The 26,988-nt window shown below is 31.0% G+C and overlaps 6 protein-coding genes across 12 annotated transcripts in view; 4 read left to right on the top strand and 2 right to left on the bottom strand.

Moving 5' to 3' along the window:
- The first annotated feature begins 453 nt into the window (after positions 1 to 453).
- On the top strand, positions 454 to 9,212 carry l(3)72Ab (U5 small nuclear ribonucleoprotein l(3)72Ab). 2 transcript variants are annotated; one of them, XM_066733312.1, is made up of 6 exons: positions 454 to 547; positions 741 to 904; positions 1,601 to 2,120; positions 3,120 to 3,366; positions 3,448 to 3,775; positions 3,873 to 9,212. In XM_066733312.1, the coding sequence occupies exons 1-6, from the start codon at positions 503 to 505 to the stop codon at positions 8,971 to 8,973; spliced, it is 6,405 nt and encodes a 2,134-aa protein (XP_066589409.1). In that variant the 5' UTR covers positions 454 to 502; the 3' UTR covers positions 8,974 to 9,212. The 2 variants fall into 2 exon arrangements, with proteins under 2 accessions (XP_066589409.1, XP_066589410.1); XM_066733313.1 differs by lacking the exon at positions 454 to 547 and having other exon boundaries at positions 861 to 904; positions 1,601 to 1,682; positions 1,745 to 2,120.
- A 117-nt stretch (positions 9,213 to 9,329) lies between these two features.
- Dph1 (diphthamide biosynthesis 1) lies at positions 9,330 to 13,055 on the top strand. Of its 3 annotated transcripts, none has more exons than XM_066733318.1 (5): positions 9,330 to 9,618; positions 10,458 to 10,815; positions 11,685 to 11,995; positions 12,209 to 12,592; positions 12,807 to 13,055. In XM_066733318.1, the coding sequence occupies exons 2-5, from the start codon at positions 10,503 to 10,505 to the stop codon at positions 13,035 to 13,037; spliced, it is 1,239 nt and encodes a 412-aa protein (XP_066589415.1). In that variant the 5' UTR covers positions 9,330 to 9,618; positions 10,458 to 10,502; the 3' UTR covers positions 13,038 to 13,055. The 3 variants fall into 3 exon arrangements, with proteins under 3 accessions (XP_066589415.1, XP_066589413.1, XP_066589414.1); XM_066733316.1 differs by having other exon boundaries at positions 9,330 to 9,924; XM_066733317.1 differs by having other exon boundaries at positions 9,330 to 10,051.
- Positions 13,056 to 14,454: 1,399 nt separating this feature from the next.
- LOC136777111 (protein dimmed-like) lies at positions 14,455 to 15,746 on the top strand. Its single transcript, XM_066733183.1, has 3 exons — positions 14,455 to 14,598; positions 15,341 to 15,382; positions 15,435 to 15,746. The coding sequence occupies exons 1-3, from the start codon at positions 14,455 to 14,457 to the stop codon at positions 15,744 to 15,746; spliced, it is 498 nt and encodes a 165-aa protein (XP_066589280.1).
- An 11-nt stretch (positions 15,747 to 15,757) lies between these two features.
- Positions 15,758 to 20,955, bottom strand: LOC136777193 (DNA polymerase delta subunit 2-like). The gene is made up of 6 exons (XM_066733314.1): positions 20,560 to 20,955; positions 20,159 to 20,460; positions 19,864 to 20,083; positions 19,558 to 19,792; positions 19,203 to 19,495; positions 15,758 to 19,130 (listed from the first exon to the last, which is right to left on the bottom strand). The coding sequence occupies exons 1-6, from the start codon at positions 20,717 to 20,719 to the stop codon at positions 19,012 to 19,014; spliced, it is 1,329 nt and encodes a 442-aa protein (XP_066589411.1). The 5' UTR covers positions 20,720 to 20,955; the 3' UTR covers positions 15,758 to 19,011.
- A 235-nt stretch (positions 20,956 to 21,190) lies between these two features.
- Positions 21,191 to 23,223, top strand: LOC136776585 (armadillo repeat-containing protein 6 homolog). The gene is made up of 5 exons (XM_066732219.1): positions 21,191 to 21,440; positions 21,715 to 22,046; positions 22,124 to 22,419; positions 22,497 to 22,762; positions 22,840 to 23,223. Exons 1-5 carry the CDS (start codon positions 21,324 to 21,326, stop codon positions 23,209 to 23,211), a joined length of 1,383 nt encoding a protein of 460 aa, XP_066588316.1. The 5' UTR covers positions 21,191 to 21,323; the 3' UTR covers positions 23,212 to 23,223.
- A 1,732-nt stretch (positions 23,224 to 24,955) lies between these two features.
- LOC136776583 (thrombospondin type-1 domain-containing protein 4-like) overlaps positions 24,956 to 26,988 on the bottom strand; it is a 38,761-nt gene continuing 36,728 nt past the window's right edge. For all 4 annotated transcript variants that reach the window (XM_066732216.1, XM_066732215.1, XM_066732218.1 and 1 more), the window contains exons 14-19: positions 26,241 to 26,496; positions 25,975 to 26,142; positions 25,742 to 25,903; positions 25,482 to 25,658; positions 25,243 to 25,405; positions 24,956 to 25,092 (exon numbers count right to left, since the gene is read on the bottom strand). In XM_066732216.1, coding sequence (XP_066588313.1) covers positions 24,977 to 25,092; positions 25,243 to 25,405; positions 25,482 to 25,658; positions 25,742 to 25,903; positions 25,975 to 26,142; positions 26,241 to 26,496 — 1,042 coding nt within the window. In that variant the 3' untranslated portion in view covers positions 24,956 to 24,976. The remainder of the gene's footprint in view (positions 25,093 to 25,242; positions 25,406 to 25,481; positions 25,659 to 25,741; positions 25,904 to 25,974; positions 26,143 to 26,240; positions 26,497 to 26,988) is intronic.

Below are 26,988 nucleotides of genomic sequence, written 5' to 3'. Positions count from 1 at the left end.
GTAATTTTAATTATGTAAACTTTTATTTATTAATAGGTTCTATATGATTTAAAGCACCTCTCATGATTTGTTTTGCATTATAATTTTGCTTTAAATTATGTATATCCTCCTAATAATATATACGTTATGTTTTGTGTAGATATGTTAATTTATGATTTCATAATTTTTTCCTTTATACTATTTAATTATGGTATAAAGTGTGATAAATAGTATTTTAAACTTGTTATGTTTGTTTCATATCTATTTTGTAAAATTATTTTATATAATAAAGAAATATTTATCCTTTATATAATTGTAATTATTTATTTTTGGTATTTTCCTTTAAACTTTAACTTTGAAATTATATATGACTGAAAAGTCCGGTTAGTTCCTCCAAAAACTCTCATAGTTCCTAGATGGCGCTGCAATCACGGCCCCACTCCTTAACACGGCAGTGTCACGGTTGATTGATTCATTGCGGTCGATTCTGTCGATTTCGTAGCATTTCGTAGTAGATATAAACATGGCGGATGCTGCTGCTAGACAGTTGCAATACGAGTATAAAGCGGTAAATAAAACTATATAATTACTTTCTTTATAATAGACTTATTAAATGAAAAAAAACCTTTATTTATATATTTATATTTTTTATAAAATATATAGTTGTTTTTTTATATAAACTAACCTAATCTACTTATCACACCGTTTTGGCTGCATCCAATATAAAGATTATAGATTAATATAATATTTTCTTTTTCTAGAACTCTAATCTTGTTTTACAAGCGGATGTACGATTAATCGAAAGACGTAGTCGCGATGAAGCTACAGGTGAAGTTATGTCCCTCGCTGGGAAGTTGGAGGGTACAAAAATGGGTGATAGAGCTCAAAGAACTAAACCTGGAAAAGCTGAAGAAAGAAAAGTCAAGTAAGTATCTCTAATTATTAATAGGTTTATTCCATTTTGACTATGCTTTTTACACTTTTGGTATTTCTGTCTTTTTGTTTTGTATTAGTTGGCACTGAAAAGTGTATGAAGTATACAAAGTTAGCGACTTTCTGCTAAAATAAATAGACCTATCATGTTTACTTAATAATTACATAATTTTTGTACTAAGATATCACTAACTTTTTTTATTATAGCAGTATTGTCTTTTTTTTATAATAATCTTTATAACGATTAATAACCAATAATGAAGAAAGCAGAAAATAAAGCTAAAGCAAAACCTATATACTATAATCCTAGTTTTATTACTTGTTATTAACATTAGAAATATAAATATTTTTACACAATAATAGTGTCAAATCTCTTATGTAAATTTGTAAATTATTGACTTGAAAGTTAAGTAAATCATCTAAGTGTAATACATATATCAATTTTTTATGAAAAAACGATTCATACTTTTTATAAAAAAATATCCATAGTTTTATATATATATGGTATTTAAATTAGAGAGAGCAAAAGATCTTTTTAGCTGTACTATTAATTCAGTTTTAAGTTTTTTAAAGTATATAATTGCCTCAACTTATTTAATAAATCTTCTCTAAAAATTTATTGACATGATCAGATGATAAATGTAATAATATAAACTTTAATTTGCTAAATTTATTAATTTTTTTTTAGACGTCAAAAGAGGGATGAAGCTAGATATGATTTTGCAAGAATGAAAGGAGCAACTTTGTTATCTGAAGGTGTTGATGAAATGGTTGGTATTCTTTATCGACCTAAAACACAAGAAACAAGACAAACTTATGAGGTTCTCCTTAGTTTTATTCAAGAAGCAATTGGAGATCAACCCAGAGATATTTTATGTGGTGCTGCAGATGAAGTTTTAGCAGTTTTAAAAAATGATAGATTAAAGGAAAGAGAAAAAAAGAAAGAAACTGAGAATCTGATTGGTATGTTAGCTGATGAAAGATTTGCCTTATTAGTTAATCTTGGGAAGAAAATAACAGATTTTGGTAATGATGAAAAAAATGCTACTAGTGAAGAAAATATTGATGAGACATATGGTATTAATGTGCAGTTTGAAGAAAGTAGTGAAGAAGATGATGAAGATGTTTATGGTGAAGTTAGAGAAAATGAAGAGGAAGGTGATGAAGGAGAAGAAGCTAATGATAACAGAGCAATACATGCAGAAAATGTAAGTTACTGTTTATATCAGTATATACTGTACATTGAATTTGACATTTATTGGTTATATATTAATAAAGTTAGATGGTTGCCAGACACAAAATAATATCTAGAAATATTCATTTAAAGCCTATTTGTTGGTCAGTACAAGAATTTTTTAATATAGGTCGTTCCAAGTTAAAATGCATTTATTTTGAAGTCTTGTTAGCTTTTGATTTAGCTTTAATTTTTATATATTTTGGACAAAAAGATATCAAAACTTTAGGTGCATTCACATTCTGAGAAATTTATATAGTGAGTTGAAGATAACATTTTAATAACTTTTCGTTGAATGTTGAATACTTCAATAACTTATATTGAAATTGTACATGATACAAAGTTACAACTAATCTTATGTTAACAAGGAGTTAACTTATATTTCTAAATAAATAAATGTAACTCATAATGTAAGAATTATAAACAAATTTGTGTAGGCTTCAAACGGTTAAATTAATTTTGTTGAAAAGAAATTAAGTAAATCCTTAGAATATCCTCTTTTGATATGTGTAAAAACTGGAGATTAATTTAGGAATGTTAAAATATATAGAAGAATAAGAATTTCTAGTATATTGCACTTTAAGTATAGCTGTATACTGGCAATTTTGTTGTTAATAATATTAAATGCAATCAAAGTCAAAAGAAACACTCTAAAGTCTGAATTTCTGTATAAAGTGTTAAGTATATTTGAAATCAGTGGCTAGCTTTGTATGCTCATATTTTATGACTCTAAATACATTTTATATAAGAAAAATATGGAAATTCAACAATTCTAGTGGCATTACTTAAAAGGAAATCTATATTTCTTATTGCATATTCCTATAAATCTACCTTCAAGAATTTTGCACAATACAGTATGGATATAAAATTTAACCCATCTATAAGATGTTTGAATTTATAATATTTTATTTAGGAACCATATATCTAACCTTTTATGTAGTGTATACTCATTCCTTTTTAACTCTATTTGTAGCTTGGAGGTGCTGAAGAAATGAAAAAAGAAAAAGCCTTGCATCCTCTTGATATTGATGCATACTGGTTACAAAGACGGTTAAGCAGAATATATGATGATGCTATGGTCTCACAAGCTCGAGCAGCAGAAGTATTAGCAGTATTAAAAGATGCAGGAGATGATCGTGATTGTGAAAATCAGCTAGTACTTTTATTGGGCTATGATTGTTTTGATTTCATCAAACAGCTCAAAAAGTACAGGCATACAAGTAAGCATATTATAAAGTTTTTAAATATAAATTGATTGATGAAAATAAGTATGTTAATGTTCCTATTGATTTATTTTTAAGTTGCATACTGCACAATGTTGGCATCTTCACAATCTGAATCAGAAAGACAGAAAGTGCGAAAAAAAATGAATGATGACCCAATACTTGCTAAAATTCTTAGACAATTAGACACTGGAAAAGGAGAAGATGATAATAATGAAACAATGGAAGCACGAGCACAAAGAAAAATAAGAGAGGAAAATGAAGATACAGGTGGACCAGGTGGTCAAGTTCAGGGGACAAGAAATTTAATTGATCTGGAAGATCTTATTTTTGCACAAGGAAGTCATTTTATGGCCAATAAACGCTGTCAACTACCAGATGGGAGTTTTAGAAAGCAGAGAAAAGGGTAAATGTTTAATAAAAATTGTTCATGAAATCTATATTTTTCTACTATCAAGGTAATAAGATTTTGGACTTACTTCAATCATTTTTCTGCTTTACAGGTACGAAGAGGTTCATGTACCAGCACTAAAGCCAAAGCCATTTTCGGATAATGAAAAACTACATCAAATAGATCAACTGCCTAAATACGTTCAACCAGCATTCGAAGGTTTTAAAACGTTGAACCGTATACAAAGTCGTCTGTACCAAACCGCTTTAGAAAGTGACGAAAATTTGCTACTTTGTGCTCCAACGGGTGCAGGAAAAACAAATGTTGCGTTGTTGTGTATGATGCGGGAAATTGGTAAACATATAAATGCGGATGGAACTATTAACGCTGATGAATTTAAAATTATATATGTTGCTCCAATGCGATCCTTAGTACAAGAAATGGTTGGTAATTTTGGTAAAAGATTGGCAACTTATAATTTAACTGTGTCTGAATTAACCGGAGATCATCAATTGACTAGGGAGCAAATAGCTGCTACTCAAATTATAGTTTGTACACCAGAAAAGTGGGATATAATAACGCGTAAAGGTGGTGAAAAAACATTTACTTCGCTAGTTAGATTAATTATTATTGACGAAATTCATTTATTGCACGACGAAAGAGGACCTGTCTTAGAAGCATTAGTTGCTAGGACTATTAGAAATATTGAAACAACACAGGAAGATGTTCGTTTAATTGGTTTATCAGCAACATTGCCCAATTATCAGGATGTTGCGGCATTTTTACGCATTAAACCAGAAACTGGTCTTTTCTACTTTGACAATAGTTTCAGACCAGTTGCACTGGAGCAACAATACATTGGAGTAACAGAGAAGAAAGCTTTAAAGCGTTTTCAAGTGATGAATGAAATAGTTTATGAAAAAACAATGGAGCATGCTGGAAAGAATCAAGTTTTGGTATTTGTACACTCTCGTAAAGAAACGGGTAAAACTGCACGAGCGATCAGAGATATGTGTTTGGAGAAGGATACTTTAGGACAATTTCTTAGAGAGGGATCAGCTTCTATGGAAGTCTTAAGAACCGAAGCAGAACAAGTAAAGAATCAAGAATTAAAAGATCTGTTGCCATATGGATTTGCTATTCATCACGCTGGCATGACAAGAGTGGACCGAACATTGGTCGAAGATTTATTTGCTGATAAGCATATACAGGTGTTAGTATCCACGGCAACTTTAGCGTGGGGGGTAAATCTTCCTGCTCACACAGTTATTATTAAGGGAACTCAAGTATACAGTCCAGAAAAAGGAAGATGGGTTGAATTGGGTGCATTAGATGTTTTGCAAATGTTGGGTAGGGCCGGTCGTCCTCAATATGATACAAAAGGTGAAGGTATATTAATCACGAATCATAGTGAGTTACAGTATTATCTTTCTTTATTAAATCAGCAATTACCTATTGAATCGCAGTTGATCAGTAAAATGTCAGATATGTTGAACGCAGAAGTAGTGTTAGGTACTATTCAGAACATTAGAGATGCTGTAACATGGCTTGGTTATACATACTTGTATATAAGAATGCTTCGATGTCCTAATTTATATGGAATAAGCCATGATAAATTAAGAGAAGATCCGCTATTAGAATTACACAGAGCGGACTTGGTACACTCAGCTGCTGTAGGATTAGATCGTAGTGGCTTGATTAAATACGATCGTAAATCTGGAAATTTTCAAGCAACTGAGCTTGGAAGAATAGCTTCTCATTATTATTGTTCCCATGATACCATGTCGACATACAATCAATTATTAAAAAGAACATTAAGCGAGATCGAACTATTTCGCGTTTTTTCATTGTCTGGTGAATTTAAAAATATAAACGTAAGAGAGGAGGAAAAATTGGAATTACAAAAGTTAATGGAAAGAGTACCAATACCTGTTAAAGAGAGTATCGAAGAACCTAGTGCAAAAGTTAATGTACTCTTACAAGCATATATTTCGCAACTAAAATTAGAAGGTTTTGCTTTAATGTCTGATATGGTTTTTGTTACGCAGTCCGCATCACGTCTAATGAGAGCAATATTTGAAATCGTATTATTCAGAGGTTGGGCACAATTAGCAGACAAATGTTTATCATTGTGTAAAATGATTGATAGAAGAATGTGGCAATCCATGTCTCCATTAAGACAATTTAGAAAAATGCCTGAAGAAATAGTGAAAAAAATAGAAAAGAAGAATTTTCCATGGGAAAGATTGTATGACCTAGGTCCTAATGAAATTGGTGAATTAATTCGAGTACCAAAACTTGGAAAAACTATTCATAAATATATTCATCAATTCCCAAAACTTGATTTGTCCACTCACATTCAACCGATTACTCGTTCCACATTACGCGTTGAGTTAACTATTACTCCTGACTTTCAGTGGGATGATAAAGTACATGGAGCTTCAGAAGCATTTTGGATTTTAGTAGAAGACGTAGATTCAGAGGTTATACTTCATCATGAATACTTTTTATTGAAAGCTAAGTATGCTTCTGATGAACATCTAATTAAATTTTTTGTGCCTGTTTTCGAGCCTCTTCCTCCGCAATATTTCTTGCGTGTGGTATCTGATCGATGGATTGGTGCAGAAACTCAATTACCAATTAGTTTTCGCCACTTAATTTTACCTGAGAAGAATTTACCACCAACCGAGCTACTCGACTTACAGCCTCTTCCTATTACTGCTTTACGTAACTCCAAATTTGAGAGTTTATATGTGGATAAGTTTCCACAATTTAATCCAATTCAGACACAAGTATTTAACGCAGTTTATAATTCAGATGACAATATTTTTGTTGGCGCTCCAACTGGATCTGGTAAAACCCTCATTGCTGAATTCGCTGTACTTCGATTACTGTCTCAAAATCCAGAAGGACGATGCGTTTATCTGGTCAGTAAAGAAGCTCTAGCCGAATTAGTGTATACTGATTGGACTTTTAAATTTGGCCAACAACTGGGCAAGAAAGTGGTATTCTTAACTGGTGAAACGGGTACCGATTTAAAGCTATTGGCCAAGGGTCAAATAATCATTACTACTGCTGATAAATGGGATATACTATCTAGAAGATGGAAGCAACGAAAAAATGTGCAGAATATTCAGTTGTTTATTGTAGATGAATTACAACTTATTGACGGCGAAGAAGGTCCAGTACTTGAAATGGCTTGTTCTCGAGCAAGATTCATTTCTTCACAGTTAGATAAACCAACAAGAATCATAGCATTGTCTGCATCGTTAGCTGATGCTAAAGATGCAGCGCAATGGCTTGGAGCTCCTGCTGCAGGAACATTTAATTTCCACCCTTCTGTAAGACCTGTACCATTGGAGCTTCATGTACAAGGAATAAATATTACACACAATGCTTCAAGGCTTGCTGCTATGGCTAAACCAGTATATAATGCAATTTTAAGGCATGCACCTCACAAACCAATAATTATATTTGTGCCTACTCGCCGTCAAGCTCGACTAACAGCAATCGATCTTTTGACATTCACAGCATCAGAGGGTCAGCCTTCGAGATTTTTCCATGCTGAAGAATCTGATATAAAACCGTTTTTGGATAGAATGGCTGACAAGACCTTGAAAGAGACATTATCACAAGGTGTTGCTTATTTGCATGAAGGATTGTCCGCTGATGATAGGCATTTGGTGGAGCAATTATTTGATAGCGGTGCGATACAAATAGCTGTAGCTACACGAGATTTATGTTGGAGTTTATCTATTTGTTCACATTTAGTAGTTGTAATGGACACACAATGCTACAACGGTAAAACACACGCGTACGAAGATTATCCAATAACAGATGTTTTGCAAATGGTGGCTAGAGCAAATCGTCCATTAGAAGATGATGATGCCAAGTGTGTACTTTTATGCCAAAGCTCTAAAAAAGATTTCTTTAAAAAGTTTCTCAATGAGCCTCTTCCTGCTGAAAGTCATTTAGATCATAGATTACATGATCATTTTAATGCTGAAATTGTTACCAAAACAGTAGAAAATAAACAAGATGCTGTTGATTATCTAACATGGACCTTTTTATATAGGCGATTAACACAAAATCCTAATTATTATGGGTTACAAGGTGTTACACATAGACATTTATCTGATCACTTATCTGAATTAGTCGAAAGTACTTTAAGTGACTTAGAGCAAGCTAAATGCGTTGTTGTTGAAGATGAAATGGATACTTTACCATTAAATCTTGGAATGATCGCAGCTTACTATTACATAAATTATGCGACAATCGAGCTCTTTAGCTTATCACTGAATAATAAAACAAAAATAAGAGGTCTGTTGGAAATCATTTCTGCAGCAGCTGAATACGAGTCAGTGCCAGTCAGACAAAGAGAAGAAAACTTACTACGAAGCTTGGCAGCTCGATTACCACATGCACCACAAGTAGCCCGAATGGCCGATCCTCATGTAAAGGCACAGTTGCTACTACAGGCACATTTATCTAGGATACAACTTGGACCAGAATTACAAAAAGACACAGAACTAGTATTAAGCAAATCTGTTCGCTTAATTCAAGCTTGTGTAGATGTACTCAGTTCATCTGGCTGGTTAGCACCTGCAGTTGCAGCTATGGAGCTTGCTCAAATGGTAACTCAAGCCATGTGGTCTAAAGATTCTTATTTGAAACAGCTACCACATTTCTCTACAGAAACAATCAAACGGTGTACAGAGAAGGGAGTTGAAACTGTATTTGATGTTATGGAACTTGAAGATGATGATAGAAATCGTCTGCTTCAATTAACAGATGCTCAAATGGCAGATGTTGCACGATTCTGCAATCGTTACCCGAATATTGAAATGTCTTACGAAGTGCAGGATAAAGATAAGTTATATAGCGGTGGTACTGTTAATGTTATTGTTCAGCTTGACAGAGAAGACGAAGTAACTGGACCAGTAGTAGCACCTTTCTTCCCTCAAAAACGTGAAGAAGGCTGGTGGGTGGTAATTGGAGACTCTAAAACCAATTCTCTTCTTTCTATTAAAAGACTTACTCTACAACAAAAAGCAAAAGTTAAATTAGATTTTGTTGCTCCTTCACCAGGACAGCATTCCTACACTCTTTATTTTATGAGTGATGCATATTTAGGTTGCGATCAAGAGTACAAATTTACAATTAACGTTGGAGAATACGAGTCAGAGGCGAGTTCGGGTTCAGAATCAGATTAAATGATTATTTAAAATAAATTTACACCTTTATGATGATTGTAAGCAATGCTTGCAGATTAGTTTATAGCTTTTATTATAAGTCCTTCATTAATTCACAATTTTTTATATTAATATCCTGCTAAAACATTATAAGATAGTCTTATTTTATAGTCGATGTCATTTAGCAAATAAGCACTGCTTTAAATCAGCTGTGTAAGATTTTGAAAAATATTGACTTAAATAAATTGTATATTATAATGCGTAATTATCTAATTTATTTATTTTAATTTTGAAAATATTTAAGTGGTATATAGTGGAAAAGGAATAGCAGTTGTATAGTAAACTGGTTGATGTGAGGATAAATTGGTCAATACTCTCTTTTTCCTTCAAAATCATACTCTAATCTGTATAAAGGTGGAGGTATACGGAGCGTGAAATACACGCGCGGCGTGTCCACTTTACAGTTCCATACGTCTAACGTCGCCGGTCGCACGTGTGCTCTACAGTGACCACTGGTGACCACAGTCCATGCGGCAGTGCGCCGTGCGTCCACTCTACAGTCCACAGCTCCTTAGCATTCCATACGTCGCACTCAACATCCGTTTCACGTGCGGCGCATTCGCGCATCACACGTTGCGTGTGTATTTTACGCGCCTTGTATGAGTTGTATGCACTCGCACTTTTATAATAAATTAAAGCAGCTGATTCTTTGACCTCTAAATACTAACACTAATCTGTGGCATGTTATGCTATCATCACTAATCCTGTAATCGTAGCTGTCAGTGTCAAGTATTAAATGTTATTATCTTACTGTCACTAGTCACGTTTGTAGTGTTCGCACTGGTTCGCACAGATTCGTACTTCGTAGTTCGTTTCGTAATATGACGTACTTAATGAATTGCAGTCATTCTGTAACGCATCTTCGCTTCGGTACTACATTGTAAATGTACCTAACCTAGGACTACGTTTATGGTTCGTGATTAAATTTGAAATATTATTGAATAATAATAAAGTTATTATACAAACAGTGGGATAATAGGATAACCTCTAATTCAGTAATGAAAAAAAAGTAAAATTATATGAGGTGTTGAGTGTAAAAGTGAGTTAACCCTAAAAATACTTTTTCTTTATTCATATTCGTTTCTGCTAAATTACTTTAAAGATCTTTATTAACTGTCAGAATGACTAGTCAATATACTTTAAACCTTTTGAACATAAAAAGTGTTATAAATGTAATTTAATTTTGAAATATTCTTTTATAAATTTCCTTATAAATATTGGTGATAATTTTGATGTATACTGATTCTGACATTTTGCATAACAATATTAACAATGTTTGTATTTGTATATATTTTCGTTCCATTTTAAAAAGCTTTTAATTTATATATTTCCCCATATGTCTCCTCAACACTACATATACAAATATATTAAATTAATAATATCTGCTTTTCATATCTGTAAAAGCTCAGAATTGTAGTTTATTATTTCATTAATTTTACTTTTAGTACAACAAAATATTTTTTGCACAAAATAAAGAAACAAACTTTAAAATGAGTGCAGTAAGCGATGCAGTAGTTGTGGTTAAAGCAAAGCCTGTCCGTAAAGTGTTCAAAGCACCTGTGAGAGTGAGCAAAATTCCTCAGGAGCTTTTAAATGACCATTTGTTAAACTCTGCTATCAATGCCTTACCAAATAATTATAATTTTGAAATACATAAAACTATATGGAGAATTAGAGAAACTAAGGCTAAAAGAGTAGCTTTACAAATGCCTGAAGGTCTACTGATTTATGCAACAACTATAGCTGATATTATAGAAGACTTTACTGAATCTGAGACAGTAATAATGGGAGATGTAACATATGGTATGTCCAATAATATAAAGCATATATCTATATTACATATCACATAAGAATAATTAAAAAGCTTTAAAATTATTTTGAATCACATAAAAATTTATTATATAATCAGTGTACATATATTTTTTAAAAAAACTTAAATATTAAAGTAAAAAATTAATTTACAAAATGTTTTTAAATTATCTTTTTTAATTGTTGTTTATATGTGTAATCAAAATGATATAATAGTAACAAAGCAAGTAAAGCGTAAAGTTTTAAAAGTAAAACTAACTAATGTCTTTAAAATAAGTCTTTAAGGATAAATTGTTCTTAAAAAGTTTTTTGACTTAAAAGGTCCTTTATTTATAAAATGCAAGATGACTTTGAAATAATTTCAGGGTCTAATCAGTACTATCATTTTTATCTTTCTGTGAATCAAACAATGTTTGTTTTAAATGCTTTATTACTTATCCAATAAAATTTGTTTCTATAATTCCATATACTACATATACATATTTGTTAATTATAGATATATGAATATAAAGAAACAAATATAAGTAAATAGTGAAAGCAATATTTTTATTATTAATATGAAGTTATTAAAGAATATAACTAATAATATTGTGCATATACTATCATAAACTCCATAAGCGAAGTTTGTAATTCATCTTATATAAAACTACTAAGAACTGTTAAATAAAATTTGTTATAAACTTTTTTGTAATGATTGCTGCATTATATATCTTTTTTAAATTTGACATTGAAATACTAGGAGTTTAATATTACATTATGTGTCATAATAAAATTTGTTATATAACCTAGTGGCTTTGATTGTATTGAACTACCAAGAGTCGTAAATGGGTTAATAACTAAAAAATGGTTTATATTTTTTATAGGTGCTTGTTGCATAGATGATTTTACAGCAAGGGCTTTAGATGCAGACTTTCTCGTTCATTATGGGCATTCTTGTTTAATCCCAATTGATCAAACAAATATCAATCTTAAAGTATTATATGTTTTCGTTGATATCAGAATTGATACATTACACTGTATAGAGTCATTACAAGCTGCATTTTCAGTAACAACAAAACTAGCTTTAATGAGTACTATTCAGTTTGCTGGGACTCTCCAAGCAGTTGCTACAGAATTGAGAAAGGCTGGTTATGATGTATCATTGCCACAAAGTAAACCGTTAAGTCCTGGAGAGGTAAGCATTTTACTTTTTTTAATTGGATCTGCTAACTCAATTCCTCCTCGATTCTGTAATCTCTGGTTTTGTAATAATTAATTTTGTGTACCTGATATTGAACTGCCTCTAACTGGAGTATATACTTCATGTTTTGATGATTTATGTTTCAAATTAAATTCTGAATTTTAATCAATGCCATTATGCAGTACTAATTAATTTACACCATAAAAGATTTTAGGATGCACTGCACCGCGAGTACGATGCGCTGATGCGATAGTTTATCTTGGAGATGGTAGATTTCATTTAGAAGCGGCAATGATTGCAAATCCAAAATTACGAGCTTTTCGATACGATCCATATGAAAAGAAACTTTCTGAAGAATTTTATGCGCATGAAGAAATGAGAGAGATAAGATTACAAGCTATAGAAAATGCTCAAAATGCTGAGAAATTCGGATTGATTTTGGGTACTTTGGGAAGGCAAGGAAATTCCAATATTTTGAACCGTTTGCAAAGCAGATTAACGTCTCTTAACAAAGAATGCATCATGATACTATTATCAGAAATATCTCCGGATAAAATTAAATTATTGACCGGCATTGATGCCTTTATACAGGTAAATCAAATACATCAGATAGTTATATAATATTTAATTAAACTACATTTAACAGTTATTTGAAATTACATCAAACATACCACAGAGTTTACTTAGTTAATCATTTTAAGCTTAAGATAATTGAGTAGGTAATTAAAACTAGGACATTGAAGTTTTATATAATTTATGAAAAAATAAGTATTCTATGTATATTAAGTATCTTTGGTTACTTCAGGTTGCTTGCCCAAGATTAAGTATTGATTGGGGCATCGCTTTTCAAAAACCTTTTCTCACCCCTTACGAGGGTGCTATTGTGTTAAAAATGGCAAGTCATAATTCGGATGAGCCGTATCCTATGGACTTTTATGCTAATGCAAGCCTGGGACCATGGACTCCTAATTTTAAGGAATCAGAATTAGAAAAACAAAATAGTGCATGTTGTGGGAAGTGTAAAAAAGATAAATAAATAAATTTTTGCACCTAAGTGTTGAATAAAATTCAAAACCACTAATCCAATCACTCTTTCATTAATTATAAAGTAATAAAAATTTATTGAAAGTGTTTTTTATCGTAAATAATACATTTACAAATGAAAGTTATAAATTATGGCAATAGTTTTTTATACACAAAGTGTTTAGTAATTAAATCTAACCAGAGAAGGTAATTTATTTATAATTTAATAAATATGATCTATTAGTTACAGTATAGTTAATATTAGTTAATGTCGAAGGCGATTGTTATAGTATACGCTTTTTTATTACATTGCACTCCTACTGACTACGATTGAAAGGGTAAAACGATAATGGTTTGATAGCAAGGGACCGCGTGGGTGAATTACGTCATACGCCCACTTGTAGTCCCTTAACTCGTGCTAAGACTTATACCTATAGGGTGGCGTAAAAATGATGTTTTTTGGCAAATATTTATTTTTAATACTATGATTCTTAAATATTAAAAAGATTTGGTATATCTTAAATGTTACATAATTTTTTAAAGATAAGAATATAATTAAATTTATTTACTTGTAATAAGATAAATATATCCGCAGTGCAGAAAGTAGAATAAACCTATATTTATGTAAATAGTCATAGGTCATTTTTTTTTATAATTTGCTTTACAAGTCTTAAATCGGAATTAAAATAAATATATTTCAAAATTTTATTCATTTACTTTTAAAGAGCATGCACTAAAAAATGATTTGCTTTTTATCAACTGTAAGACGATGGTTTTATGATTTTTATATAAGTAGTAATTCTTAAAAAGAAGAAACTTGGTAAATTCGTCACGGGGTATATTGGGGTAAGAATTCTGGGGATGGAAGGTGGCGTCAGCCGCACCCCGGTGTCGCGACGTCAGTCGTCATTCTAACTTGGCTCAACAAGTATACGCATACGCGCTACAACAGTAGCCATTCAAATCTGAAGACTGATATAAAATTAACCCTCTTCTATATTTTTTTATTTAATCTATGTACTGCACTTAGCTTACAATACATTATAACGCAGCAATTGTTTGCAGTGTTTTATCAAATTGTTTATATTCAAAGAATATCTGTAAGTATACATATAATTTAGCACTATTTCAGTGATAATTTGTTACAGTTATATGTGTACTATACTTTTTGTAAATTCTTTGTAATATGACGAATGGTTTTCTAAAACTATAATCTTGTTTAATTCTACTTAATTTTAATAGATAAGTTATTAATTATATTGTCATAAGATTAAGGTAAAATACTCGTGTAGTGCTTATATTTTTATTAATTACCAGTGATCAGTTTAAAATAATTTTCAGAAGTTTGTTTAAAAAATTAAGAGAAAACCAAAAAGATTTTAACTACTATTTTAACTCACGTAAGCCAATTACCAAGTAACAAAGTGCAAATGACTTCAAAAAAAACGGAAAGATGTAAGCCAAGAGGATTAAAGCTTTATGGAAATAATACTCCAAGAGAGAGAACCATAAGAAGATTAGAAAGCAACGAAAGAGAACGAATGAGAATGCATAGCTTGAATGATGCATTTCAGGTATAAAGTTTGTAGATTAATCTTAAAAGCTGTGCTGCATGCATCCACCTTTGTTGAGGCAGAATGTGCTGTTAGGAATTTAAAAAATCAACATTTCTTATGTTTTATATAGTATTACGTTTAATATAAAAATATAACAAACGATAACCTACTTAATTTAAAGTAAATATTCTAAGAATTAAAAAAAAATCAATTTTGAAGAAAATTATCAGGTCAATTGTAAACGCTCTATTATTTTGCGGTGACCATCAATATTTCTAATCAATTAAAAAAATATTAGTCTAATGGTGAACCTTTGGTTAAACAATTTTTTTTTTCAAATCTCGTAAAAAAATAAGAATCTTCGATCTAGCTTATGATAAACTATTAAAAATTTACATTCTTTTATTTTATTTCCCATAAATCATTACGAAATGTTGATATAATCACGACAAAATAAAATATATTTTATAGTATATAAATATAGGAAAAAATACGATTTTTGTCTTGTAATTGTTTTATTTATGCTTAAAACGATACTACTAAAATATTGCATATCTAAACCTCCTTCTTAAACTTAAAAAAAATAGATGTCTTAAATAAATGATACGCAATGTCTCGTGCCATGCGTGATAGTATTTTTATTCATATAGTTTACTTTTACTACTTGGCGTGATACCTTGCCGAATTTCTTGAGACGCCTGTTTTTCTTTACTTTAATAAAATTAATACGGATAGATATTAAGCTTAATTGTGATTATAGCTTAACGAAAAGTCTGTGCAGCTTGGTCTAAATGTATTAAGTGTAAATGTTTATTGGAATATTTATTTAAATTACTCTATATACATTTTTATAGTCACTCCGTGAAGTAATACCTCATGTTACGAAAGAGAGACGACTGTCAAAAATTGAAACGTTAACATTAGCTAAAAATTATATCGTGGCTCTTACGGACATCATATGTGCAATGAGAAATGAAGAAAGGTCTATGGAACCACAATTGCAGGAGCCTTTTCTTTCCATCACAGCCGGAAACACAATTAATATGTCATTAAGTATAAATTCTTCTAATTCTTCAAGATCATGCAGTCCTGATATACCATGCACTTATAGATGTAATCACATGCTATCCGATGAGACTAACATAAAAAATGATTCTGAACTTTGAATATATAAGTACGTAAGAAGTTAAAATTATTTAAAACAGAAAGATCTTATGGCTTTAATTTAGATAAATCAGATTTTTAGTGTTTTTATTACTTAAGTGCAATAGTCGAGTGAAATTATTTTACAAGATAGTTGCTCATAATTTTTTTAATTTTTGTTTGTAATATATGTGAGCATTATATTGTATATTTCTTATTATTATCCGACAATATTTCAACTAAAAATAAAAGGTGGACCAAATTAACAGGAACACCTTAATATCTTCCATAATGGCCCTCTCGGCAAATTTTATTGAACTAAGTTACACTGCTTATATTTAAAGAACCAACGTATATATTAAAATTATTTTTACAGCTGTATTTTTTTATGAAGATAAAGATTACATAAATATTTTTTGAAAAATGAAAATTCTATGTTTGTATGATATTATAGCTTATCTCAAAAGCTTTTTAAAACACTAAATTAATACAGTGTTAAAATATTCGCATGTACCTTTGAGGGGAAGGGGAAGGGCACCTCTGAAACTCTGAACTCATCCCTTCTGGCATTTTGCACAGAAGTATATATTCTTGAGACTTACGACGAATTTGATGTCAGGCTCGATTTATAACGTTGACAATATAGTGCAGTATTAGTCACAAAAATAATGTTTGCACTACTCATTCATTTAATCCAATTGTAAGATATCAAATAAACTTTCTGCATAAATTCAATTCATTTTTAGATTTATTCATTTTGGCTATATTTTCTACTCTTTCAGTATTTTTGCTACGATTTTCTTTATACTCTTCCTATAAGTTAATTAACACCATAAAAGTTGTAGAAATAGAAAATTGTGCAGCTAAAATAAATGAACTCATTGTGATTCTTTTCATTCTTTCTTGAATTGTAAAAACTTAAAATTGAAAAATGACAGATTGCAACAACTTATCATAGTGAATTTGTAATAACTATACAATTGTTAGAGAGCATTCTTCACTCGCTAGAGTATGAATCTTTTATTTAATCATTCCGTTTTCATAATAACCTAGGGAAACATTGTATACATCTTCTTTTGTTTTATATGTATACAATTCTACAACCAGATAAGAGGCCTGTAGTTTTTGCGTGTACTTTTTACACCTTTAAAAAAAACTTTGTATTATACGTTACACGAAGCATACACTTTTAATGAAAAATGCAGAAGTGTACAATGAAGTAAAGTCATCCTATTGTTCAACTAAAAGAAAACCTCGAATCAGAGAAACAATATCCAATGTATAATAAATATTTTAATGTCGGCTAAATCTATCAATTAAATAAAAGCTATATTTTGGAAAATCTACTTATCTATCTAGATTTTTCGAGTTGTAAACCTTTGGCCCGAAAAACTTGTATAAAGAAGTATCTCTATATAAAGACACCTTTATGTAGGGTTTATCATTTAAGTTACACATATGAATATTTAAAAAATTATTACTATTATAACAACAATTTTTACTGCAAGTCTAATTTTAAATGATAAATAAGTTGCAAGAATATTTTCTCTATCACAGGACGTTTTTTATGCCATGTAAAGGTTAATATAGATTTTTAAATTGTAACCTTAATATTTTATTATATGTTCCTATAACTGACTTCAAAAATTTTCGGAAACACCATTAATATACTATTTAATCCAGAAAATGTTAAGATATTTATATAAGAATTTAAAGATAGTTTCTTTTCAAAGTCAGTTGCAGGAATATGCGATTAAAAATAGTGGATGCTTTTTCAAAAATCAAAATTAATTTTTCTAATACGTTAAGAACGTCTCTACCCAAAGAGAGAAAAAAAACTGTATATTTAACTTCCAAAGTTATGAAAATTTTGACTACAGAAATTTTTCATAAAGTTATTGATTTTCGATGTAATCAGTTTTTTCCACTTGAAAAGAATACCCTTTTTTTGTGAATATTTGTCTTATATTAAAATCAAATATAAATATAATCAATCATTTATAGTGAGAACAATTTTAATAATTAGTATCATAAGATACACAAGATGCAGGTTACATATATTCATAATTGGAAATACTTTTTGTTTAAAGATTAAATTTTAAAATAATTACAGTGCCACTGTATTACAAAAATAGTAAATAGTCTGTAAATATTTACAATCATTTTTAATTATACGTTTCTTAGTAATCGTAAATGTCTGATAACAAACTTTCATAGCAAGCCTAGTTGCTGCTGTATAATAGTATTTTAGTTATAAAATTGTAATTAGTAGTTTGCAAAGTACCATATAAGGCATGTTAATTAAAAAATTATTTTACACATTTCTTATTAATAAGCTACAGTGAAAGCTGTTCGATAATACGGAGTGAAGCAGTAATTTTTATTGACTGAGAATTTCCACTTTTTCTTAAAAATTTTAAAATAATATTAACAGCAAAAGTTTCACAGAGTATCAAGAGGATTATACGACAGTTCAGGGTTAAGGACCTGAATTTTTTCTCTGTTAGGAATCACTGTGTTATGTCCATATTTTATATTTCTTTCAGCTCTGACTTTAAGTTTTTATTAACAATCGCATAATAACAATAAATACTACAATATGCGAGATGTAATCTAAGAGAGAGAGAGAAAGAGAGAGATACCCATTTTAAACTTTTTCGATCATTTTCATTTTCTGTATTTTTAAATGAAAATATGTAATTCTAATCTAATATTCTTGTAGTATTTTTGAAGAGCTTTTCAAAAAACTTAATGTATTATTTAACTATTATATAGAATGCTAATTATTTGTAGGTAAACTAATTAACGTGTGCATGGATAATCGCGCATACTATTTTATCAAAAACTACACTTAGGTACAATCTTAAATCCAAATATTTCGTTGACGTCTAAATTAAAGATTATATTAATTAAGTACTTCAGAAGGCTCTTTATATGTTACAAAAATGTGCAATTTGAAACATGTCTACATTTAAAAAGCTCAAAAGTACCTTGACACCTTAGATATGCCTTCACTTACAAAAATTATTATAAGAATATTACAATCCTCTTAATACTGAGCTATTTTGAATATAACATTATTGTCGTATATCGAAAAACAGCGTAAAATATCTAACTAATCTAAATTACTGTCTCACCTTGTATCTTATATTGGATTTTGTGGCTTGCATAAAAATATGTGTCAGCATTTTAATAAACAATTAATTTGAAATAAATATGCATATTTACAATCAAACTTTGGAATAAATATAAATAAATAATTTAATAATTAAAGTACCTTTTGTTTAATCATTCAATACCAAATGATATAGGTTGCACTTGTAAATTCTGTAAGTTGACTAGCACTGCTGTTTGTGTTTTTGAAAATTTTGGTACGCATATTAATCTTACTTTCTGACCACTTTCTGCTGTTAAAATTAATATCAATTAGTACTTTTTATATGGTAAATAGTGTTGTTAAGCATATTATTTTATCTTACCAGTATATAATTTTGTGTCATATGATTTCATATTACCAGCAAAGTAAATATCTGGACATTCTGTCATTATAAATGGATCAGTTTTAAAATATGCATAAGCAGGTAATGTATCTGGAGCTGTAGGAGCAAAATGTTGCCAAATCAATGTTTGTTCAAGCCATTCTAGGGATGAAAAATCTAGGAGTCCAGCAACTTTCATAATATCATCTATAGGCTGTCCACTAGATCCAGCTATTATCCTAGATCCAATTTTTCCAATCCAAGGATTTGTTGCACCATGATAAGTTTGATATCTAAATTTTAATTATATAGAATTATTTTTAATTGTATATGCAGAATATAAATGGATACAAACTTTGTAGTTTCTGGTAGTATGCATGGATGCAATGGCTGTTGAGGTAACATACAATCTGACGGATCAAACTCTCCTGGCATTAATATAATATTGCTGCATTGTACAAGAGATTTTAAAATCTTATCTAACCTATACATAGAACGAGCAGTCTCTTTCATTTGATGTAAGTTGCTTTGTTTCATTTCTGTGTATCCTTTGTAGGTATATGTTTCTACTGTCCCTTTCACACTATTGCCTTATAAATACATTATTATTTAATAAATTATATTTGTTGTTTTTTCATTAAATTTCTTTAAACTATTATACCAGCAATAATTATGTGGGTTATTAAGGCTCCTTTCTGCTGTGTCTCAGAACTTCCAATCATTCCAGTAACCCATTCCAGAAAAAGGTTTAGGCTAACTGATTTTGGATTACTTGCCAGATCAATACCAGAAATTAAAATTATACTGCTTTCCTTCTCATATGTAATAATATTTGATGTAGAAGGATTTAAAATACACCCTGGAAAACACCAATCTTTAACCTAGAATATGGTGTAATGCATAACTATATTATTCTATCCAATTTAAAATGATATTATACAGTACAAATATATTACCAGAAATGATCCATCTTCTATAACTTGTCCTAAGGTGGCACAAACAAGTCCAGTAACTACTTCTTGTACTTTCTGATAATTATCAATTAATTTAACACGAAAAGTCTCATCTTCCAAAAATAACAAATCTTTTGTAGATGCGTAATGAGACCTAGCAGGTTGCAGCTGTACTTGAAGCTCCTCACTTAAATCTTTTAAAATCGAAGGTTTAAGCTCTTGATGTTTATATAACACTCCGATAATTATATACAGATTATCTTCAACTGCATCAACTAAGTTTGACAAACTTAATATTGAATAATCTATTGGAATAAATTTTATATTGAGTATATATACTGAATATATATAAATTTAAGACATTGATTTAGAGAAAAATTTAATAAGAAAGTTCATTGGCTTACTCCATTTTTGCTTTGCTTTCTCTGAAAGTTGTTTCTTTAAAGCTCCTAATCTGGCAAGATATATAGATGAAAAAAATGTTTTAATATTTTTTTCGTGAATGTTAAATCGCTGGTAATCTTCGAGCAAAACATGTTTTCGGTAATACATATGTTCTTCCATCACTGAATGACTGGAATTTTTAAACAATTCTTTCAGTCATTTTACTGTTTTATCAAACATTATCCAATAAATAATCCCCATTTTTAAGCAATGCAATAAATTGCATTCTATATAAATCTGTGTAGCCATGTGTAGAACTTAGCATTACTTAGCAACACATTTATCTTATATTGTGGATTCTTGGATTAGCGTTGTCATTTGTCAAACTCAACCGTAGCATAATTCTATAGATTTGAAAACAGCTGATTCTGAGTGCGTTCGGGAATCTACTGTCAGTACTTCAAGTACTACAGATGGTGCTTGCTCTTTTCCCGGAAAGTTTACAAGAGGCTAACGAGCTAACCGGCGAACCGCTCCGTAAACACGCTACACCCCCTACACCACCCCACACCACCCTACCTACACTCTACACACCAAAGGGGAAGGAGAACAACACAACAATAAGTAGAGGGGAGAGGGCAATGACAGCTTTCGAATTTCGATCGTTCTTTTGTATCACGTGGACTGTTGAAGCAGTGAAGTGAGAAGACGATCGCACGTATCCTTGTATGGAAATTCAGGGCAGACGAGAAAAGAAATCAAAGGGCACTACAAAGGTGAAACGATGGTTCGCGTAATAAGCCAGCAAACTTATGACGAGGTAGTCAATGAAAATATCGAAGAATTCGGCATGTCAGCCGAGGAGGCTATCCAGGATGCTGTCAAACAATTTGAAGCTCAAGTAAATCTCTTTTTATATCTTCTTTATTTTTGCTGATATTGATAGAAAATTATAATACTGGGCAAGAAACTTTTGAACGTTCATTCTCTCCTTTGTCCCAGTCAGGATGACTGATTATTCACTTGCGAAAACTTTTGTCATACCTGTATATTATCTTCTTTTTGCTCCAATAATCTCTTTTAATACAAGCAACTAGCGTTTTTAACAAATAATTTATGTTAAATTATATTTCTTATTTAACAAGTTTGTACTAAGTTAGAATGTTTCTCAACAGGGCATAGATTTGAGCAATATAATTAAAGATTTAGTTCTGAGTGAGGACCATGACTTAATTTCTGCTTATTTGGATCAGATCTCATCTGCTATAGAGAATAGAAGTTACGAAAACATACCTCATACATTAGATAAGCTTAGGATCGAGCTAGAAAAGGACATAGCTAGAAGAGTATTTGCAGGAAAAAATGGAGCTTATGATATTTTGATTCGATTAATGAAAGCTTGCCACAATAATATACTTGTTATGAAGGCTGCTTTGAGAGCTATCACTGCTCTAATGACTGGTAATCCAGATTTATTGGATGATAAAGGGATAGCTTTACAAATGGAGTATGTCTATATTATGCAGTCTATACAATAAAGATAATTTCAAATTTTAATAATGAATAATAAATATGTGTTTTAAGGATTTTAGAAAAGCAAAATGATATTTCAACACTACAATATTTATTACGCTGGATAAGGGAGTGCTGTATAAAGCATGAGATAAATAGGCAGAATATATTCAGAGCTAATATATTTGATAAGTTGAAAAAAATACTGGTCAGGGACAATGCAACTGGTCCAGAATTGAGAGATGCTTGCGCTGTCTTAAGAGCCTTGGTATTGGATGATGACATCAGGCACGATTATGGAAAAGCTCATGAACATGCAACTGTCATTGCCAAAGGAGCACTTAATGTGATTACCAGCTTAATACCAAGTAAGAGCTATATTTTCAGAATTTACTATGATTTAATTTATTGTAAAAATCTAACAAATAATCCTCAATTCATCCAGGGTTTCACAAGGACAAGTCAGTTGTAGGAGATTTATTAATAACTTTGGCATCCTTGATAGTTAGAAATGAATTTTGCCAAGAAGTAGAAGATGCGGGTGGTTTGAAATTTATACTGGATGTTATGATAGATTATCCAGATTCTGAAAAATTAAACTGGCAAGCTTTGAAGCTGCTCAAAGCACTGGCTGGGAATGATGATGTGAAAGCTCATATTATCACTTCTGGATGTGCTCCATTAATAGTTTCTGCGATAAGTAGATTAAAGGTGGGTCTCCTAATACTCACAGTTAAGCTTAACTCACTCACCAGAACCTTGCTAACAAATAATATCTTTAATTGCAGTCTTCAGAGAGCGTAGTTACAGCTGGACTGGGATGTATATCAGCTTTGTCATTACGATGTCCTTCAAATGCGGGGGTATTTTACGACTGTGGTGCTCCCATGATAATTGTAGACGCGATGAAGGCTTATACAAAAAGTGTTAACGTTTTGAAACAAGCCTCCTGGGCAATTAGAAATATGTCAGTGCGAAATAAAGCAGAGTCTAGAGAATTTATTCAACATGGGGTTGAAGACATATTGATCAATGCATTGAAAGTGCATGGATCAATTGTAGAAAATGATGTAAAAGCAGCTTTGAGAGATTTGGGTCTGAAAGTTGAATTACAAGAAAGATGGACTGGCAAAGGAGTATCATTGAGTAGTGAAAAGTAATTTTTATTTTTTTCTAATGAAAAATCTACAACTCACGCTTTAAGTAACAGCAATAAGCGCAAAAAGACCTTAGTATTGATAAATTCCTATTAGTATATCTTAACTCATTTTTTTTATACCTTTTTTTATATATTACCCGAGATAGTATACATTTCATATAGCTTTTTATTCGAAATTGATATTTAATGCTTGATACAAAAGTTGTGGGAATCTCTGTTACAGACATACTTTGCTATTATACTATTTTTGTATGGTTTCTAACGTTTTTGTTAGAGACTACGAATATATCACAGACGTTGACGAGATGATTTTTGCTTATGATCTATCAGCTTTTCATATTAAACAATTAATTTTTACAATTGTAAGAGTACATTGATATGTGATAAAGGTCTGGTTAACTAACGAGTATTACTTACGAAAGAGATTTAATTTAATATAATCACAGGTAGCAATACTTTAATTAGAAATAAAGTATTTTGACCATTAAAATTTAGGCGAGCTCTAAGAGCAAGCTTCTACGTGGATGTAAATCAATTTCCAGCAAATTATCGTGAAAACGATACGAATTAATTTATCAGCTATTTCAATAAGAAGTATTTTTCTACTTAAAACGTTGAATGAAGATTTAAAAAACATTACGTTTAATACTTACCTAAGTACTTAATTTTATTCACATAGAAAAGAAGGAGAAAAGAATGTGTAACACAAAAAATTAATTATATATATATATATATATCGAACACAGAGATACTACCTAGTAAGAGAAATTGCTACTTAAATTTGTTGTCTGTTAAGTATCAATTTTTGTATCGTTTATAAACATGTAATTAAATATTATATCAAAAGGAAAAAATGCAATTGTCTAAAATTCTTTAATTTTATCATCATGCTTAATGAAATTACAGATATAAAAATGATATGGCAACATTTAAACTGTGATAAATTCTAAATTTATAATATACATTATTTTTTAGTTTTAAGGTTTCAGCCTTAACTTTCGTATTGTGAAAATTAAAAGCAAATATATGCAAATGGTGTCAGTTTAGACTCATGTCAATGAGGTACACCTTCTGTTAGCCTACTCGGCATTATTTACTTTTATTGACAAAGGTTGATTACTCATGCATCTCTGGCTACTAAAACTAGAAAATGTATGATAAAAACTGAACTATTTGTAAATTAATAGTTTAAATACAAAACAATCATGCAATTTATACAGAGATAAATCTAATTGAAAACGATCCTTTTGCAATCATAAAGATTTTATGTTTTACAAGATATCATGATTTTTAAAGATTCGTAGCGAGCATGTAAAAGCAATAAGTAGTGTATACGTTGCATTATACTTATTTAAAAGGAATAAGTGAAACATGCTTTTTAGCAAAATTAAAGGAAACCTAGTTTTACTTTAATCGAAATGATTATTTGATCGATATTAAGAATAATATTTAAAATTTAGCCTAAAGTTACAGGTCGTGCACCTTGCAGACTAGACAATTACCGACCAATTTCTTAGTCTTGGCAGAATTTCTCTTTATATCATTACTAAATCTTAATATTGATATGTTATAGGATTAACTTGTAAAAAAATACATTTCTTCGATTTCACGGAGTTACAGGAAATAAATTATACATGTATAAGAGGGGGCATCTTTACAGCATGACTTATCTCTACCGAACTAGCAATTACTCGTAGTATCAGATTTGTATCTAATAGCGATAGCAATCTCAAATTAACAAATATTGAGTTTGGGACTCTTAAGATCTATTCACGACATTTGCAACACGAATGCTTATAATATCTTATTCGACAGAGACCAGTTTTTACTACTAGATTACAATTTGGATATTTGTCCACGCAGTCGGCAACCTCTCCAACTTCTGCAAAAGAATACAAGAACCCCAACGATTATTAAAGTTTATTCATTCGAGTGATTTATTTATTAGTGAATAGATTTAATTAATGTTAAATTGATTGACTACAGTCTGCCAATCAGTGCAATAGTTATAATAGAATTTAATTGACCTTACTTTTAACAGTTTTATGCATCATCAGTTCTTTTTTGCTCGGTTGTGCATTGCAAGTTTGCTGATGAATTGGTTTGGTGGTTTGTGAACAGTCAACAGCTACAGTTCTGTCTTGTAAGCAACGAACTGTCCTTATCGCAAGAGCCTTCCCAGAAGATATCGTGCACTAATTATATAAATTATTAATAATGTAAAAGTTAATCCATCGTGACTTGATTGTAATTTATACATTGTACTACAACCTGTGACCAGTCCGAAGTGTACCATTCAGGAGGACAAGGATTCATGCTACAAATTTGTTGCTGGGAGGGTCTAGCTACACCACAATCTTCTTCCGGCCTTATCGCGAAACCTTTCTCGATTTTTGACACGCAAATCGTCTCTCGTTTTTGAATCCCATTACCGCAGGACACCGAGCACTGAAAAGTGACAAATTTTGTATTAATAAATTTTGCACTGGTACTGCTGCACTCTAAGTGCTTTTGTTTTTTTTTCTACTAACCGAGCTCCATGGGCCAAGAAACCAACTTGTTTTGTTGCAATTTCTCGTATCGAAGCAGGACCTTTCCGTTTCCGGTTTCGAATTGGCACTGCAAAATAAATCGTTTCCAGCTAGACAAGCCACTTGTCGGGTCTGAACTCCTTCACCGCATTCCGCTGAACACTACATACGCAAAAAGTGAGTATATATTGAGAAATATATTAGAATATTTAATAAATATTAAATTTAGTTACCTTTTCAGACCAGCCAGAGACCAACCAAGGACTATGCTTCCCAATATTGCAAGGTGGATTCTCACAATAGCTTCTAGATTCTGGTTTATCGCTGAAGGTACAAGAGGAACCGGAAGTGATACAAGTAACCATCCTAAACCGGAAGCCTTGGCCACACGTGGTCGAGCACTTTGGATTAACGTAATATAGTATCGATTTCGATTTGAATTGATTGTATTGATAACTGATTAAATAATGATTATCCAATTAGGAGGGAGGATACTCACGCTGCTCCAAGGTCCAACGTCCCACTTAGGAGCCTTCTCTTGAGAAGAGGGCATTTGCTTGAGTTCTGGAATTGAATTGGGACAAGCCGGTTTCGTGCAGACTTCGACGGTCCTCAGATCTGGCGGCTGCATGCAAGCACCCGCGGCTACTCTCATCGTCAATTTTGCATTTAACTCCTGGACACACTCCAGTTTTCGCGTTCTCGTGCCCGTTCCGCAGCTCACCGAGCACTCGCTCCAATCATCGGCTCTCCATCTATCAAAATATTTCAAGCTATATAAGGTTCATCAGGCAAAAAGAAATAAGATAATAGATGTAAAATTTTTTGCTTTACACGTTGACTGTCAGTCTACGTATTAATTTTGTAACTATAAAAGATATGAATTTTTTGCATAGGGGTTTTTTTAAGCATCTTTCAATTTGCACTTATAAAAATCTATATAAAACATTAACGTTTTTTCTAGTTACAAAAGTAAACTGAATTTAGGTACATGAGCCGAGCCGTTGTATCTGATGGACTCTGTAGTCTCTGTATGCTTTGACCTAATCAGATTTCTTTTCTCTCAGTGAAATCGTCGACCACCGCATCGCACGATTTCCACTGAAATTACTATTACCGTTATTTGTACAATTTATATTTAACGACGTATATAACGTAATTTAGTGTATAATATTGTGTATACAGTCCAGTGTGTGGTTAGAAATTTCATAGTGGAATCGAATAGCTAACCACTGACACTAAAATGC

Source organism: Prorops nasuta, unplaced genomic scaffold (assembly GCF_024137725.1).
Source record: "Prorops nasuta isolate Cenicafe-Biocafe unplaced genomic scaffold, Cenicafe_Pnas_1.2 PNAS00010, whole genome shotgun sequence".
NCBI classification, from domain to species: Eukaryota; Metazoa; Arthropoda; class Insecta; order Hymenoptera; family Bethylidae; genus Prorops; species Prorops nasuta.
The sequence above is the reverse complement of the archived record's forward strand: the minus strand, read 5'-3'. Positions and strand labels throughout refer to the sequence as shown.